This window comes from Loxodonta africana, chromosome 11, assembly GCF_030014295.1.
Source record: "Loxodonta africana isolate mLoxAfr1 chromosome 11, mLoxAfr1.hap2, whole genome shotgun sequence".
In the NCBI taxonomy this organism is placed as follows: Eukaryota; Metazoa; Chordata; class Mammalia; order Proboscidea; family Elephantidae; genus Loxodonta; species Loxodonta africana.
In genome coordinates, this window is record NC_087352.1 from 72,800,321 (window position 1) to 72,814,533 (window position 14,213).

Consider the following 14,213-nt stretch of genomic DNA (forward strand, 5'->3'; position numbering starts at 1 on the left):
ATCAAAAGACGCATTGCATTGGGCAAATCTGCTGCAAAAGACCTCTTTAAAATGTTAAAAAAGCAAAGGTGTCACCTTGAAGACTGAAGTTCACCTGACCCAAGTCATGGTGTTTTCAATTGCTTCATATGCATGTGAAAGCTGGACAGTGAATAAGGAAGACGGAAGAATTGACACCTTTGAATTACAGTGTTGGTGAAGAATACTGACTATACCACGGACTGCCGAAAGAAAGAACAAATCTGTCTTGGAAGAAGTACAATCAGAATACTCCTTGGAAGCAAGGACGGAGGGATTACATCTCATACACTTTGGACACGTTATCAGGAGGGATCAGACCCGTGAGAGGAACATCATGCTGGAGAAAGTCAGCAAAAAAGAGAATGAACTGACACAGTGGCTGCAACAATGGGCTCAAGCACAACAACCATTGTGAGGATGGTGCAAGATCGGGCAGTGTTTCCTTGTGTTGTACATAGGGTCCCTTTGAATCGGAACAGACTCAAGACACCTAACAACAACAAGGGCAGGCTCTTGGTGACTGTTTCTGTAACCTGCCCTGTGCTTTGATGCTATCTCTTCAGAAATTAACATAACAACCACGTATATAACCGGCTTTCATTGTCCCCTTTTCAGAGTGCCTTCCCTGTATGTTCAGATGATGCTGCCCAGTTCGAATTGTAACTGCTCACTTTATATTCTATTACACTAATTTTTGGTGTTTCTCTAAGCAATTTGGAAACCCTGGTGGCTTAGTGGTTAGGTGCTACGACTGCTAACGAAAGGGTCGGGAGTTCGAATCCGCCAGGCGCTCCTTTAAAACTCTATAGGGCAGTTCTACTCTGTTCTGTAGGGTCACTATGAGTCGGAATCGACTCGACGGCATTGCGGTTGGTTTTTTGGTTTGGTCTAAGCATTTAGGTTTGTTTGTTCTTTTTTTTTTTTTTTTTTACAGTTTTTGGCGTTCTCGGTTACAAGGTGCTTGATTTGGGGCAGTATCTACTGCAGTAAAATGGGGATAACATACCTACCGCATAGAGCTGTTGCAAGGCTCAACTGATAAGCATTGGAAAGCTCAATATAAATGATTAAATTTTTTTCAGCCCATTTCATCCACTTGTTAACTTTTGAGGAGATCCTGAAAAAGAATTGGAATTACAGGATATCTGAATACATTTGTTGAAATTGGGGGCAGAATAGTGGAAGAGTGACGTGGGGCCAAAAATGGAGAGCGGTGGTGGGCTGTAAGCCCGGGTAGGAAGCACACAAATCGGGGAGAGCGGCCCTCGCGACAGCCGCCTCTCACCTGAGAGAGAAGCCGGGCTCTCAGTTCAAGCCGCCACAGCCCGCGCTCTGCAAGAAAAAGGGAAGCCACGGCGTTGATCGGCCGACTGTGAGCAAGGGGCGGGCGGACCGGGGCTCGGGAGGGCGCCACAGCGTCGCGCGAGAGCGGAAGGTCGCGGCGCGCACTTCCGGTCTTTGTGGCTCCCTGCTCTGGGTCGGTGTCTCTCTCCCTGTCCACTCCAGGGCTTCGCGGTGAGGGCCCCGGGCCCCGAGGCGAGGGAGGACGGGGAGGTTGCGCTGCCGGGGCGGTGGGCGCAGGATGAAGGAGCCCCGCCCCTCGGTCTGCCGGCCCCAGGGTCGCGGCTCTTTGGGGACGCAGAGGACGCCGGCACTCAATTCCTTGGTTTTCTGCAGAAATCACAGTTATTCCCCACCCCCATGACTTTGCAAACGCGGTGGTGTAACCGGAGTTATAAAAATAGAAGGGTTAGTGTAGCGGAGTTGGTAAATTAGTCACACATTTGTGGCATAAATATTGTCGTCAGTCTCTCAGGTTAACCGTAACGTTAGGGTTTAATTTTACTAATCTGTCCTGCTGACAGGTTTAAGGGCACGCTCCAGTATTCCCCTATCCTAAAATCAGATCATGTTTGTTCTGTACCACAACATATCTACATAACTATTGCCATGTTTCACTTTTAAATTTTTGACTCGTGGTATCTTCTAGCTTTTTGAGGGCAAGGCTTCTTCTTTTTACTTGTTTTGGGTCTCTTTATGATACTTAACGTGTTTTGAATACGTGGTAAGCATTTAACAAATACTTGTTAATTCCTTCATACACTCATTTATTCCCTGGGCCGGAACTTTTGTATCCTAGGGCCTGGCAAAGGACAGAGCCCAGAGTTAAGTGCCTCAGTGCTGATTGAAGGAATTTACCGAATGCTAAATTTGATCAACTAGCAAATACTGGATAGTATTTTTATGTACATCGCACGTTTTAATGTGAATTTTAAAAGTGTTTCATTACTACCTTAAATAAATGTCAACATCACTTGTCATAGAAAGTAGCTGAAAGTAAATGTTTAAAAAAAATCAGTATTATTAGTTTCTAGCTAGATACTGTTGCCTTCAGAAGTCTAGAGCCTATACTTTGTTTATTAAAAATAGAGTTCACGTGTTTACTACAGACTTTACACGCTAACACCCAAGATTTTTCCCCTTGATGAAATCAGGCTTGAAGGAGAATTGAAAAGAAAGTAGTTTTCTCACCGTGTGATTAATGTTAACACTGTGTTCTTTTACTTCTAAAGTCATTTCTTATACCATTAGTGGTAGGAATTCCACAAAATGGGTGACGCCGAACAAGGCAACTGATTTTTATCAGTCAGAATTCAAATTTCTAATTTGATTATTGTTTATTTAGATACAGTCTGAAATCTGCTCCCTTTCAGTAAATTACTGGAGTGATTGATTTAATTTTTTATGAGTTCCTAGAAGTTTTTTTCACTGCTATAAATTAACAATGATTTTATATCCTCCAGGAAAGCCCTTGAAAGAAGAAATACTAAAGGAAACTCTGAAGCACAGAACCCAGTTGTAGCGAGCTTTTTGCTAACTGTTTCAGCCTAGAATGGCTGTGGAATCCAGAGCACTTGCAACCCTGGTAACTCAGGATCCTCAGGAACAAGAACTAATAGTAGTGAAAGTAGAAGAGGGCCTTTCCTGGGGTCAGAAATCTAAGCGGGATGGGAGTGCCCAGGCCTGCCAAGAAATGTTTCGCCAGCAATTCAGAAAGTTTTGCTACAAGGAGACTCCTGGGCCGCGGGAGGCTCTGGGGCGACTTCACGAGCTTTGCTATCGGTGGCTGATGCCAGAGTTGCACACAAAGGAGCAGATCCTGGAACTGCTGGTGTTGGAACAGTTCCTGAGCATCCTGCCTGAGGAGCTGCAGGTCTGGGTTCAGCAACAGAGTCCAAAAAGCGGCGAGGAAGCTGTGACCCTGTTGGAGGATTTGGAGAGAGAGTTCGATGATCCGAGGCAACAGGTGGGAACAGGGAGTTGTGATGTGTTATGGGAGAAGGAGTTTCCAGGCTGGAGCATGTGGTATCATCATAACAATAGGATTAAAATTTGTTGTTACTGAACCATAACCCTGAAGTGACTACTTAGGTTAGTATAAGTCTCTACCCTTAAATGGTTCTTTTTCCCCTGTCCCTCATCCCTGGAGGTGTCCTTATTGAATTCTTCTCTGAGATTTTTACTCAGCAGTTTACCAGGGATATTCTCACTAAGCTAACCATATCTTACTGACTTCAGGTTCCAGCTAGTCCACAGGGTGCAACAGTGCCGTGGAAGGATTTGACATGTCTTAGAGCATCCCAAGAGTCAACAGATGTCCAACTCCAGCCTTCAAAGACACAGCTGAAGTCCTGGGAACCTTGCCTGTCCCTCAGAAGTGGTGAGGAATAGAAACTCATCTGGGGATTTTCATTAATTAGGCCTCTGGTTTTGAGGTTGCAGGAGAAATTGCATTTCATAACCTTGCAGCATGTGAGTATCACCTTTATTATCCTGGACCAGAGGTGCTCACTTTATAGCTTTGTTTTCAGCAACCCTCATAAATTGCATTCAGCTTTCCTTTGTCAGTTTACCTTTCATTCTTTCACTTATTCATTCATTTCTTCATTTTACAGTTTACTAGAGTATTAATGTATGTTGGGACCTGTGCTAGGCACTGAATCCCTATCTTCAAGGAGCTTTCAGGTCTGGGTAGGGTAGCGGTTGAGCAGAAAAAGCATTGCAATGTAGTGTAGTAATTTAGAATAAAAGTAGGCACTAGGTAGTGGGGGCTCAGTGGTAGAATTCTTGCCTTCCGTTTGAGAGACCAGAGTTTGATTCATGGCCAGTGCACCTGAAGTGCAGCCACCACACACCCATCTGTCTGTGGAGGCTTGTGTATTGCAGTGATGCTGAAGAGAGTTCAGTAGAGCTTCCACACTGTAACATAGACTAGGAAGAAAGGCCTGGTGATCTTCTAACTAACCAGCGAAAACCATATGAATCACAGTGGTCTGATCCTGTTGTGCATGTGGTTGCCTTGAGTTACAGGGTGACTCGACAGCTGCTAACAACAGGTACTAAGGGAGCACATAAAAAGCACCAAACCCAACCTTAGATGTTCAAGGAACACTTCCTGCAGGGAGAGATAAGCACGCCAAGACCTATAGTATGAGTAGGAGAAAGCCAGGTAAATAGGGAGGAGGGCTGTCCCAAGCAGAGGCCACAAAACCCTGTGAGAGAATGCAGGCCATTCTGTGAACTGCAGGTAGTCCAGCTTGGCTTCAGTAGTGTATTAGTAAGGAAAGAGGGTGATAAATGAGCTAAAGAGGAAAACGGTATCCAGGTATTAAAAACTCAAATGTCATGCTAATTGGTTTGTGCGGTTTTCTGAGTGCTGTGCTGTGGGGCGCAATCAAAGAGTTTGAGGCAAGGGAGTGACATGATTAGATTTATGTTTTAGAACTTAGCTGCACAATAGAGAATGGATTTGAGGAAGGTGAGAGTAGAGTCCTGGAGTCCAGGAGGCCACAGTGAAGATCAAAGCTGACTCCTGTTCATCAGTATTACGTTTCTTAATTTTATTGAGTCTGATTATTAAAAGTAGAGGCTGAGGGAGAACAGTTTTTACTCTTGAGCCATCTGATTAATGGTGGTGCCATTCATGTACCTGGAGTCCCTGCATGGTGCAGACGGTTAAGCGCCAGACTACTAGCCAAAAGGTTGGTGGTTTGAACCCAACCAGAGGCACATTGGAAGACAAGCCTGGCTGGCAATCTGCTTCCAGAAAACCCTATGGAGCACAGTTCTCTGACATACATGGGGTCACCATGAGTCAGAATCAGCTCTATGGCAATTAACAACAATTGATGTAAAAAGGAAAACATAAGAGGGAACAGATACATATGATGGTGTTGTTTAGTTTGGGACATTTTGATGCTTGTAAAATATAAATAAAATGCCCAGTTAGCAGTTGGATATGAGAGTCTAGAGTTCAGTAGAGAGGGCTGGGATAGAGTTGGGGACCTGGGGAGATAATAGCTTATAAGTAGCAATTGAAGTTTAGTGGGTAGTTTGTACAGTGAATTCGTGACAGCCCACAACAGAATCCTGAGGAACACTAATTGAGTGACTGGGCCTGGAGACTAAGAAGGTAACAGCCACAGAAATCAGGCCAGTATTGCTGGAAGAGAACATATTTAGCAGGAAGGTGAGGCTCTCCAAAAAATGCTACAGAGAGGCCAGCTAAATAAGATCTGGAAAGTATCCATTGGATTAAGTAGCTGTGAAGCTAGTAACCTTGGTGAGAGCAGTATCAGTAGAAGTAAAGCAGAGTAAGGCAGAAACCAGATTGCAGAATGGGGATTAGTACAGACAACCCTTTGAAGAAGCTTTTCTATGAATGGGAGGGAGTATGGTTGTTTAAAGGAGATGTGTGGACAAGGAGCTTTACATGCCGATGAACAGGAGTCAGAGAAAGAGGTGAAAAATAGGAAAGAAGCAATTAGTAATTGATCAGCTGTCTCTCAGAGTGGGAAAGGGTAAACGTCAAAGTGTAGATGGAGGCCTTAACATTAGAAAGGAGGAAGGATCCTAGTACAGCCAGTTAAAGAAAAGATATATGTAAACAATGACATCTTTGTTTTTCTCTGAAGTAGAGGCTGAATGCTGAGAGTGAGTAGAGAAATGTCAAATCTGTTTTTTGCTTTTTATCATTTCAGATTGTGAGAACAATGATTTGGCAACAAAGGAGGAAATTTCGGGACAAAAATCACAGAGACTTCCCCTGAAACCTTCATTTGAAGAAGTTAGTGAACATGAGAGCCCTTTAGAGTGGCAGCAAGAAAGTACTACAGGGGAGAAATTAAGATCGCCTTCTCAAGCAGACAGTTTTAGTCAAGTGATCTTCACACAGGAATCTCTAGGAAAGAGAGACCATCATGATAATCCACAAAAAAGGTTAAGCCTAAGTACAAACTCTAAAACATATCAGAAAGTTCGTACAGAAGAGAGACCTTATAGATGTGATGTATGTGGGCACAGCTTCAAAAAGCATTCCTCTCTAACACAGCATCAGAGAATCCATACTGGAGAAAAGCCCTACAAGTGTAACCAGTGTGGGAAAGCCTTTAGTTTGAGGTCATATCTTATTATTCATCAGAGGATTCATAGTGGGGAGAAAGCATACGAATGCAGTGAATGTGGGAAAGCCTTCAATCAGAGTTCAGCCCTTATTAGACATCGGAAAATTCATACTGGTGAGAAAGCTTGTAAATGTAATGAATGTGGCAAAGCATTCAGTCAAAGTTCATATCTGATTATACATCAAAGAATTCACACTGGTGAGAAACCCTATGAATGTAATGAGTGTGGGAAAACCTTTAGCCAAAGCTCAAAGCTTATTAGACATCAGCGAATTCATACAGGAGAGAGACCTTATGAATGTAATGAATGTGGAAAAGCTTTCAGGCAGAGCTCAGAGCTGATTACCCATCAGAGGATACACAGTGGAGAGAAACCCTATGAATGTAATGAATGTGGAAAAGCCTTCAGTTTGAGCTCAAACCTCATCAGACATCAGAGAATTCATAGTGGAGAGGAACCTTATCAGTGCAATGAATGCGGCAAAGCCTTCAAAAGGCGCTCAGCCCTTACTCAGCATCAGAGAATCCACTCTGGGGATGAAGCTTATATATGTGGCGAGTGTGGAAAAGCTTTCAGGCACCGATCAGTCCTCATGCGCCATCAGAGAGTCCACATTGTAGAGTAACTTGTGAATACAATGACTGTTGTAAATATTTTTGTCAGATTCTTATCTTCGTTAGTCAAAAGTGTTTACTTTGGAGCAAAGTTCCATAAAGGTTGTAAACTAGTCTTCAATCAGTCTAACTTGATAATTGTAGCACTTCCCACTGCTAATGAAAGCTGACCCTTGAAAGCTTTTTCCGTGACGGATGAGAATGACAGATGGCAGAGCCATTTCAGCTTTTTTATTGCCATTAAGAATACTCAGAAAAAAAGAAAAAAGAATACTCAGGAAATAGGAATGTAACACTGAAACCTTGCTTTCCATGAGAACATCATGAAAAAGATCCAGTGACCCAGACGTTATCGTTGTATTGGATCATCCGTGTACCAAGGCTGAGATGATGTGGATAGTGTAAGGGACTTTTTATCACTGTCAGAATTGCAGAAAACATTTTACTACCCCAAATAAGGACAGTGACAGGGCAACAAGGAAGATGGGTTAACACGGTCTCATCAATTATTCGTTGAGTCCACAGCAGGTCAGAAATTAAGAGTGAGAAATAAAAATACAGGTTAATATAGTGTCTGTGCCAGGCACTAGGGATACAGTGGAAAATGAAATATACTGTACAGTCTAATGGAAGGGGCAGTCAAGCAGGCAAGAATGCTACAGTGTGATTAATGCTATGACCTAAAGAAGTAGCAGCTGACCCAGCCTTGGATCAGGCAAGGTGTCTGGGTAAATGCCCTGATGGATGAGTAGGAGTTAGCCACAGAGTAGGCCAGGGAAGACTCTTCCCTACAAACAGAAGGAACAGCAAAGTCCAGGAAGAGAAAGTTTCACATCTGGAAAGTAAAAATATAAGGCCAGTTTGTGTGAAGTTCCCTTTGAAGTGGGGTTATATCTAAGAGAGAGAGGGATGGAGCCAGAATCTTTTAAGCAGTGCCTGTATCAAAATATGGGCCATTGGAGAAATTTCTCTTAATTGACAAAACCCAGAACCCTTGGACTGTGACGTGGTGAGGAGCCTTGTCTTGGTCTTCTCTGACCTCAGGGAAGGGGTTAATACCTACATTCCTTGCCAAACCTGTAGGCTAGGCTAGAACTTAGATGGGGGGTGGGGAGGTGCTGACAGATCCAGGTAAAGAGGCTATTAAAGGTCTATGTCTCCCCTTCCCAGATATGACGGCTCCTTTGTTTCCTAAGACAGTATTAGAGTTGCTGTCAAGTTTCTCAGTTCCCAGGGCTCTGGGTCAGAAGCTGCTGTGGTTGTCATATCATTTGTTTATGGGGCTGTATCCCACAGTTCCTAATATACTCTTGGGCTCAGGTCCTCAAAATATGTTTGTCAGTTTCTCCTGGGGTTTATGAGTGATATTCTTCAGGCATTGCACATATGTTCAGTTTTGACTTAACATCACCAATACTTCATGTATCTCTTGTGAATTTTGTTAAAGACAGTGCTAAAGGAAAGTGACAGCAGAAGGTAATAGTCATGGTAATCCAGAGATTCTCCTCTGAGGGACCAGCAGGAAGGTGCTTCTGAGTGCAAGGCAAAATTATACGTTAGCCAACAGGAAGGCATGTTATTCAAAAGACCTAATACCTTGGAGGAATAGCGAAGACCTTACCAAAACCGAATCTGTATGGAAATCTTGAATCCTGATTATAGAGAAAGGAGAGCTGTCATGATGATAAAAAGGAACAGAGAAGTAATGCTCCTGTTGGGAAACACGTAGATAGGCATCCGGGAAGCAGTGAGAATGGCAGGAGGGCTAAATGCCACTATTCGGAGAGAGAATGAAGAAAGAAAAGGACAGTAACATTTGGAAAAGATAGTAAAATGTAACAAAATATATGGTAGGAGCTACGCAACTCTTGATTTCCTCCTTTTCCAGAGCAAGACCCAAGGAAACTGGAAAGGGTAGGACAGACATTAAGTAGGAATAACTTGTAGGTGCTGCCAAGTCATTTGTGACTCTTAACGCATACAACATAATGAAATACTGCCCAGTCCTGCATCATCTAAACAATCGTTGCTCAGTTTGAGCCCAGTGTTGCAGCCTCTGTTTCCATCTATCTCATTGAGGGTTTTCTTTTTTACTGACCCTGTATTTCACCAAGCATAATATCCTTTTCCAGTGACTGGTCCCTTCTAATAACATGTCCAAAGTACGTGAGACGAAGTCTCCCCATCTATGTTTTTGAGGAGCATTCTGGCTGTACTTCCAAGACAGATTTGTTCATTCTAGCAGTCCGTGGTATATTCAATATTCTTTGTCAACGCCATAATTCAAAGCATCAATTCTTCAGTCTTCCTTATTCATTGCCCAGCTTTCCCATACATATGAGACAGTTGAAAATACCATGGCTTGAGTCAGGTGCACCTTAGTCCTCAAAATGACGTCTTTGCTTTTGAAGACTTTCAAGAGGTCTTATGCAGCAGATTTGCCCAGTGCAAAAAGAAATTTGATGATTCCGCTTCCAGGGGCATTAATTGTGGATCTAAGTAAAATGAAATCCTTGACAAATTTAATCTTTTCTCCATTTCTTATGATGTTGCTTATCAGTCCAGTTGTGAGGATTTTTATGTTCTTTATGTTGAGGTGTAATCCATGCTGAAGGCTGTAGTCTTTGATCTTCATCAATAAGTGCTTCAAGCCCTCTTCATGTTCAGCAAGCAAGGTTGTGTCGTCTACATAATGCAGGTTGTTAATGAGTCTTCCTCCAATCCTGATGCTGCCTTCTTCTTCATACAGTCCAGCTTCTCGTAATATTTGCTCAGTTTACAGATTGAGTAATTATGGTGAAATGATACAACCCTGATGGCAGCCTTTTCTGATTTTAAACCATGTTGTTTTGTTCTGTTGGAACAATTGCCTCTTGGTCTACATTCAGATTCCACATGAGCACAATTAAGTGTTAAGTATAGTTAAACTGAGAGATGAGTGGTGGAGTAAGAATAACAAAAGGGAAATAATCTTTATATAGAGAGTTCTGACATATATCAATAAGAAATGTAATAGGTACTGGCTAAGGGCTTTGTGTATATGTGTTAGTTGTTTCTACTTCAGCCCATATTTTGCAGATGAGAAAATGAAGGCTTGGGGTCATGACCTACTGGAGGTCAAACTTTGAACCCAGGCAGTAGGAATCCAGAGCCTTTCTGTGTAGTCACTTCTCCGTACTATCTCTCCATGAAGTCTGAATAGGAAAAAAATGGTGCTTAAATAGGGAAATCACAGAATAAATGCCAAAGGATGAGAAATAAATGTTCAGCCTCACTGGAATTAAACATTATACTAAAGTAACTGTTGAGATGGCACTTTTCCCCCTAAAACTGACAAAAGATTTAGGGAGACTGAAACTCTAATGCTACTGGTGAGAGGTGAATACATACTATCTCTGGCAATGAATACCAGAAGCCTTAAGCGTTGCCTTTTAACTTTGAAACTCTACCTGAAAATATATACTTCAGAAATCATCGTAAATGTACACAAAGTCTTAAAAGCTATTAAAAATGACATCATTTAATATTAAATGACAAAGTATTCATGATATATTGTTCAGTAAAAATATTACAAGATGGTATGTAAAATACAATCCCATGTCGAAATATATTTATGCATTAAAAGTACTGGAAATGCATAATCAAAATACGCTATAGTGGTTATCTCTGGGGGATAAGATCATAGGTGATTTAACTTTTGCTTTTCTGTATTTTCCAGTTTTTCTTTAATAAATATGTAATACTCAAGATTAGGGAAAAAAAAAAAGTTAAAAAGGGAATAAAGCCCAGGATAGTCAAGAAAATATAAGAAAGGTATTTGCTTTCCGTAAGATCTCTGTCCCATCAATGGACTCTGATCCTCAATTTCCTCATTGGTAAAGTGGCAGTGGCAGTCTCACCCATCTCACACGGTACACAAAAAAAGGCCTCTGCAAATTATAAATCCCTATATAAATATGTTGCATGAAAGAGATTTACGGTTGAGAAAAGCAGTAGTGTTGAAGTAGAGACGTTTGTTCTTGTTAGCCCTTTGCCATGAATTCTGCAGCCGTTAGCAAGGCATCTTACAACTTTGAACCATCAATTTGAAAGAGCTGAAGTAGATGATCTATTATGGTCAAAACTTCACCAGTCTATGCCATTATGAAATAGGGTATTGATATGAGATGGATGTCAAAGGTAATTGTTTTCTTCTTCACCAGCCTTGTGTGGAAGAAAAGCAATTCGTGGCTTTTCCTTCTGCTCAGGGCCCTCTTGTTTCTCTTGGTACAGAGGCAGTCCAGGGGATAAGAATGTTTGCCTTAAATGGATCTTGTACTGATTTAAAAAAGGAACGTGCAACTTAGTCAAGGTAGTTAATAAATAGCAGTTTCCTACATCTCCCCTTCTCCTTCCTCATTTCCATAGGCTGCAACTACCACTGTCCAACTGAGAGAACTGAATATTTAAAGCAAATCTGACATTTGGTCTCTCAAAACTCCGGTGCTTCTCTTGATTGAGCAACGGCATCCTCTGCACGTTGGCAGAGCAAGGGGAATTGCCAGTTAGACAAGCCTCCCATCCTGAGTTGGAGAGCATTTCTGTGATGTCAAGAGCAAGAATGAGCCCAATGGGCAGACCTTACTTAAACCCATCCAGCCCTTTGCTTTCTGATGGGCAGAACCACACAGTGCTGTTCAGTCACCTTATCATTCACACCTGCCTTGTTGGATATCACAGTGATCATCAAGCGGTCCAAAGATCCAAAGGGTCATGGGTTTTTTTCTTTAAATACATGTTTCTGTTGCAAACCTGCTGAGAGAAAAGGGAAAGGTTGTGGCAGTCTCCTAGGCTCTTGTCCACAGGGTTTTGAACTGGTTCAAACCAGTTCAGCCACGGCTGATGACGTGAAAGTGGAATAGACCCAAATTGTTGAAATTTCAGTGATCTAGATCATTAACCAGATTGGGAAAAATTAAAAGTCGAAGCCCTGAAATGGGAGACTCGGAAGAGGCATAGTTTATCCTTTCAAGAGCCTGATTTGTGAGACTGGGGTATTGCTAGGACTTTGGAGAGCGACACGCATTCAAAGCAATGTGGTTGGCTGTCATCTTTGAGCAGGACACCATTGTTACTGACTCTGCTCAAAATCTCGGGCAAGAGATTTGGTTGCTATACAATGCATATGAAGCCCTTGTTTTCTAAGAGGTAGATTCAGTTTCTAGCAGGACTTCAACCTGTAATTTTTCCCGTTCTGGATCACCCAAATTGTACCAATTCAGGTGTCTTCTGGTGTCACTTTGTCAGCCATGAGTAAATCGAGAAGAACCAGACCAAAGCCCTGCTTGCCCAGTCCAGGCCTAAGCTTGGTCCTTAGCAGTTAGTGCTGAGGATATCCATCTGGTGAGATATGGACCACTCCCAAATGGAAGGAAGAGTCCTAATTCTGGCAGATACATGATGCAGATGTGCTTAAAGAGGCTACTTCTTGTTCTCATTCCTATGATCTTTCAACCACAAAGCAACCCCACATGCCCCCTCAATTTTGTGAGTTCAGCTGGTGCTACAACTCCAGAGACAGGCTGTCACAGTTTCCTGACCCTTTTTGGCCCAGAGAATAAAAGCTGAGAACACTAATTTCCTGATGTCTTCCCACAAATTCTTCACCATTCCCCTAGCACATCTCCAGTCATGTTACTACTGTGCACCCTTTTCCTGAATGAATAATTTCCAAGCAGAACTTTAAAACTCCAATTTTATTACAGTACATCTTGCATTACATTCTAATGCTAAACCAGCTGAAGTATATACTGAGTATAAATGTTAAAAATCAGTTACCAATAATTATTTACCAAACAAGATTTCTACCAAAAATATTAGGATTGGAAAAAATATATTACTCAAAAAATGTTAAGAATATTTCTATGGATAGCATTGTGGGTGACTTATACTTTCTCATTTTCTATTTTATCAACATTTACAATAAATTTACAATTATGGAAAAAGTAATTATTAAATGATACTGTTTTTGTTGTCATTGAGTTGATTCTTATGATGACTCCAACTGTGCAAGGCAGAACTGCTTTGTAGGGTTTTCAAGGCTGTGACCTTTTGGAAGCAGATCGCCAGGACTGTCTTCTGAAGCACCTCTGAATGGATTTGAACCGACAAACTTTAGGTTAGTAGTCCAGTGCTTAACCGTTGGCACCCCCCAGGAACTCCACCTAACCCAAAACCATCTGATGGTCAGCTATAGGAAAAAGCAACTCACGATCCATTTGGAAGATGGTTTTAGGCTTCTGATTATCTGAGCTCAATGACAATCTCACAACCTCTGGACACAAAGACTGCCCCCCTCCCAATTTCTACCTCCCCTAATACCCATAACAGTTGTGATTACCAACTCTTTTTCAGTAGCGGCACTACTGGAAGGGAAATCAGGACATCTTAGAAAAGGAAACAATTTTTTCTCCTAGGTATTAGTTGCTCTCCACAATTAATTTGAGGTTAATTAAAATTGCCAAGATAAAAATTAGGGAATTACAGTTTCAGGAATCTATGGGGGGTAATTTGATAAATATTTATTGTCCTCAAGTAACTTAGAGTCTATGAGCCTGATAATCTCGTAGAAGGGAGTGGGGCAAGGGAATGTGGAATGGAAGCGCCTGGGAAGGCAGACCTCATCCTTGTATTCACTTGGCCTTCCTGTTCCCTGAGCTCCCAGATCATGGGTCCCAAACACCTCCCAGCCCCCACTGTCCCTTTAGCCTCCAATATGTAGTCTTTCCTTGGTGTACACGTGCCTATTTCCATACGACACACCAGAGTCTTTCATCACACTAATTGTGAGTACACTAATTCTATGAGAACCAATTCCTGCCAGAGAGACGAACATTGACAAAAGGACATCTCCAGATTCTCTTATCTTGATGACACTGTATGTACAATAACTTCTGCCTATAATGTTGTTCTCTTTCCTTCTCCCCTTGACCTGGCTAAACTCTACCCACCTTTTAGGTCTCAACTGAGATGTCATCGCATCGAGGAAGCCTGTAGTGGCCAACAGACCAGGTGTAAAAATGGTGGCGTGGGGCGTCTGACCTCCTCGTCTGACTTCACAAGAAGAATCATTAT

The 14,213-nt window shown here is 42.1% G+C and overlaps 1 protein-coding gene across 2 annotated transcripts; it reads left to right on the forward strand.

The window, feature by feature from the left end:
• The first annotated feature begins 1,455 nt into the window (after window positions 1–1,455).
• On the forward strand, window positions 1,456–13,501 carry LOC100670973 (zinc finger protein 397). Of its 2 annotated transcripts, none has more exons than XM_023543886.2 (4): window positions 1,456–1,536; window positions 2,826–3,328; window positions 3,601–3,742; window positions 6,063–13,501. In XM_023543886.2, the coding sequence occupies exons 2-4, from the start codon at window positions 2,915–2,917 to the stop codon at window positions 7,109–7,111; spliced, it is 1,605 nt and encodes a 534-aa protein (XP_023399654.2). In that variant the 5' UTR covers window positions 1,456–1,536; window positions 2,826–2,914; the 3' UTR covers window positions 7,112–13,501. The 2 variants fall into 2 exon arrangements, with proteins under 2 accessions (XP_023399654.2, XP_023399653.1); XM_023543885.2 differs by having other exon boundaries at window positions 1,461–1,498.
• Window positions 13,502–14,213: the final 712 nt, after the last annotated feature.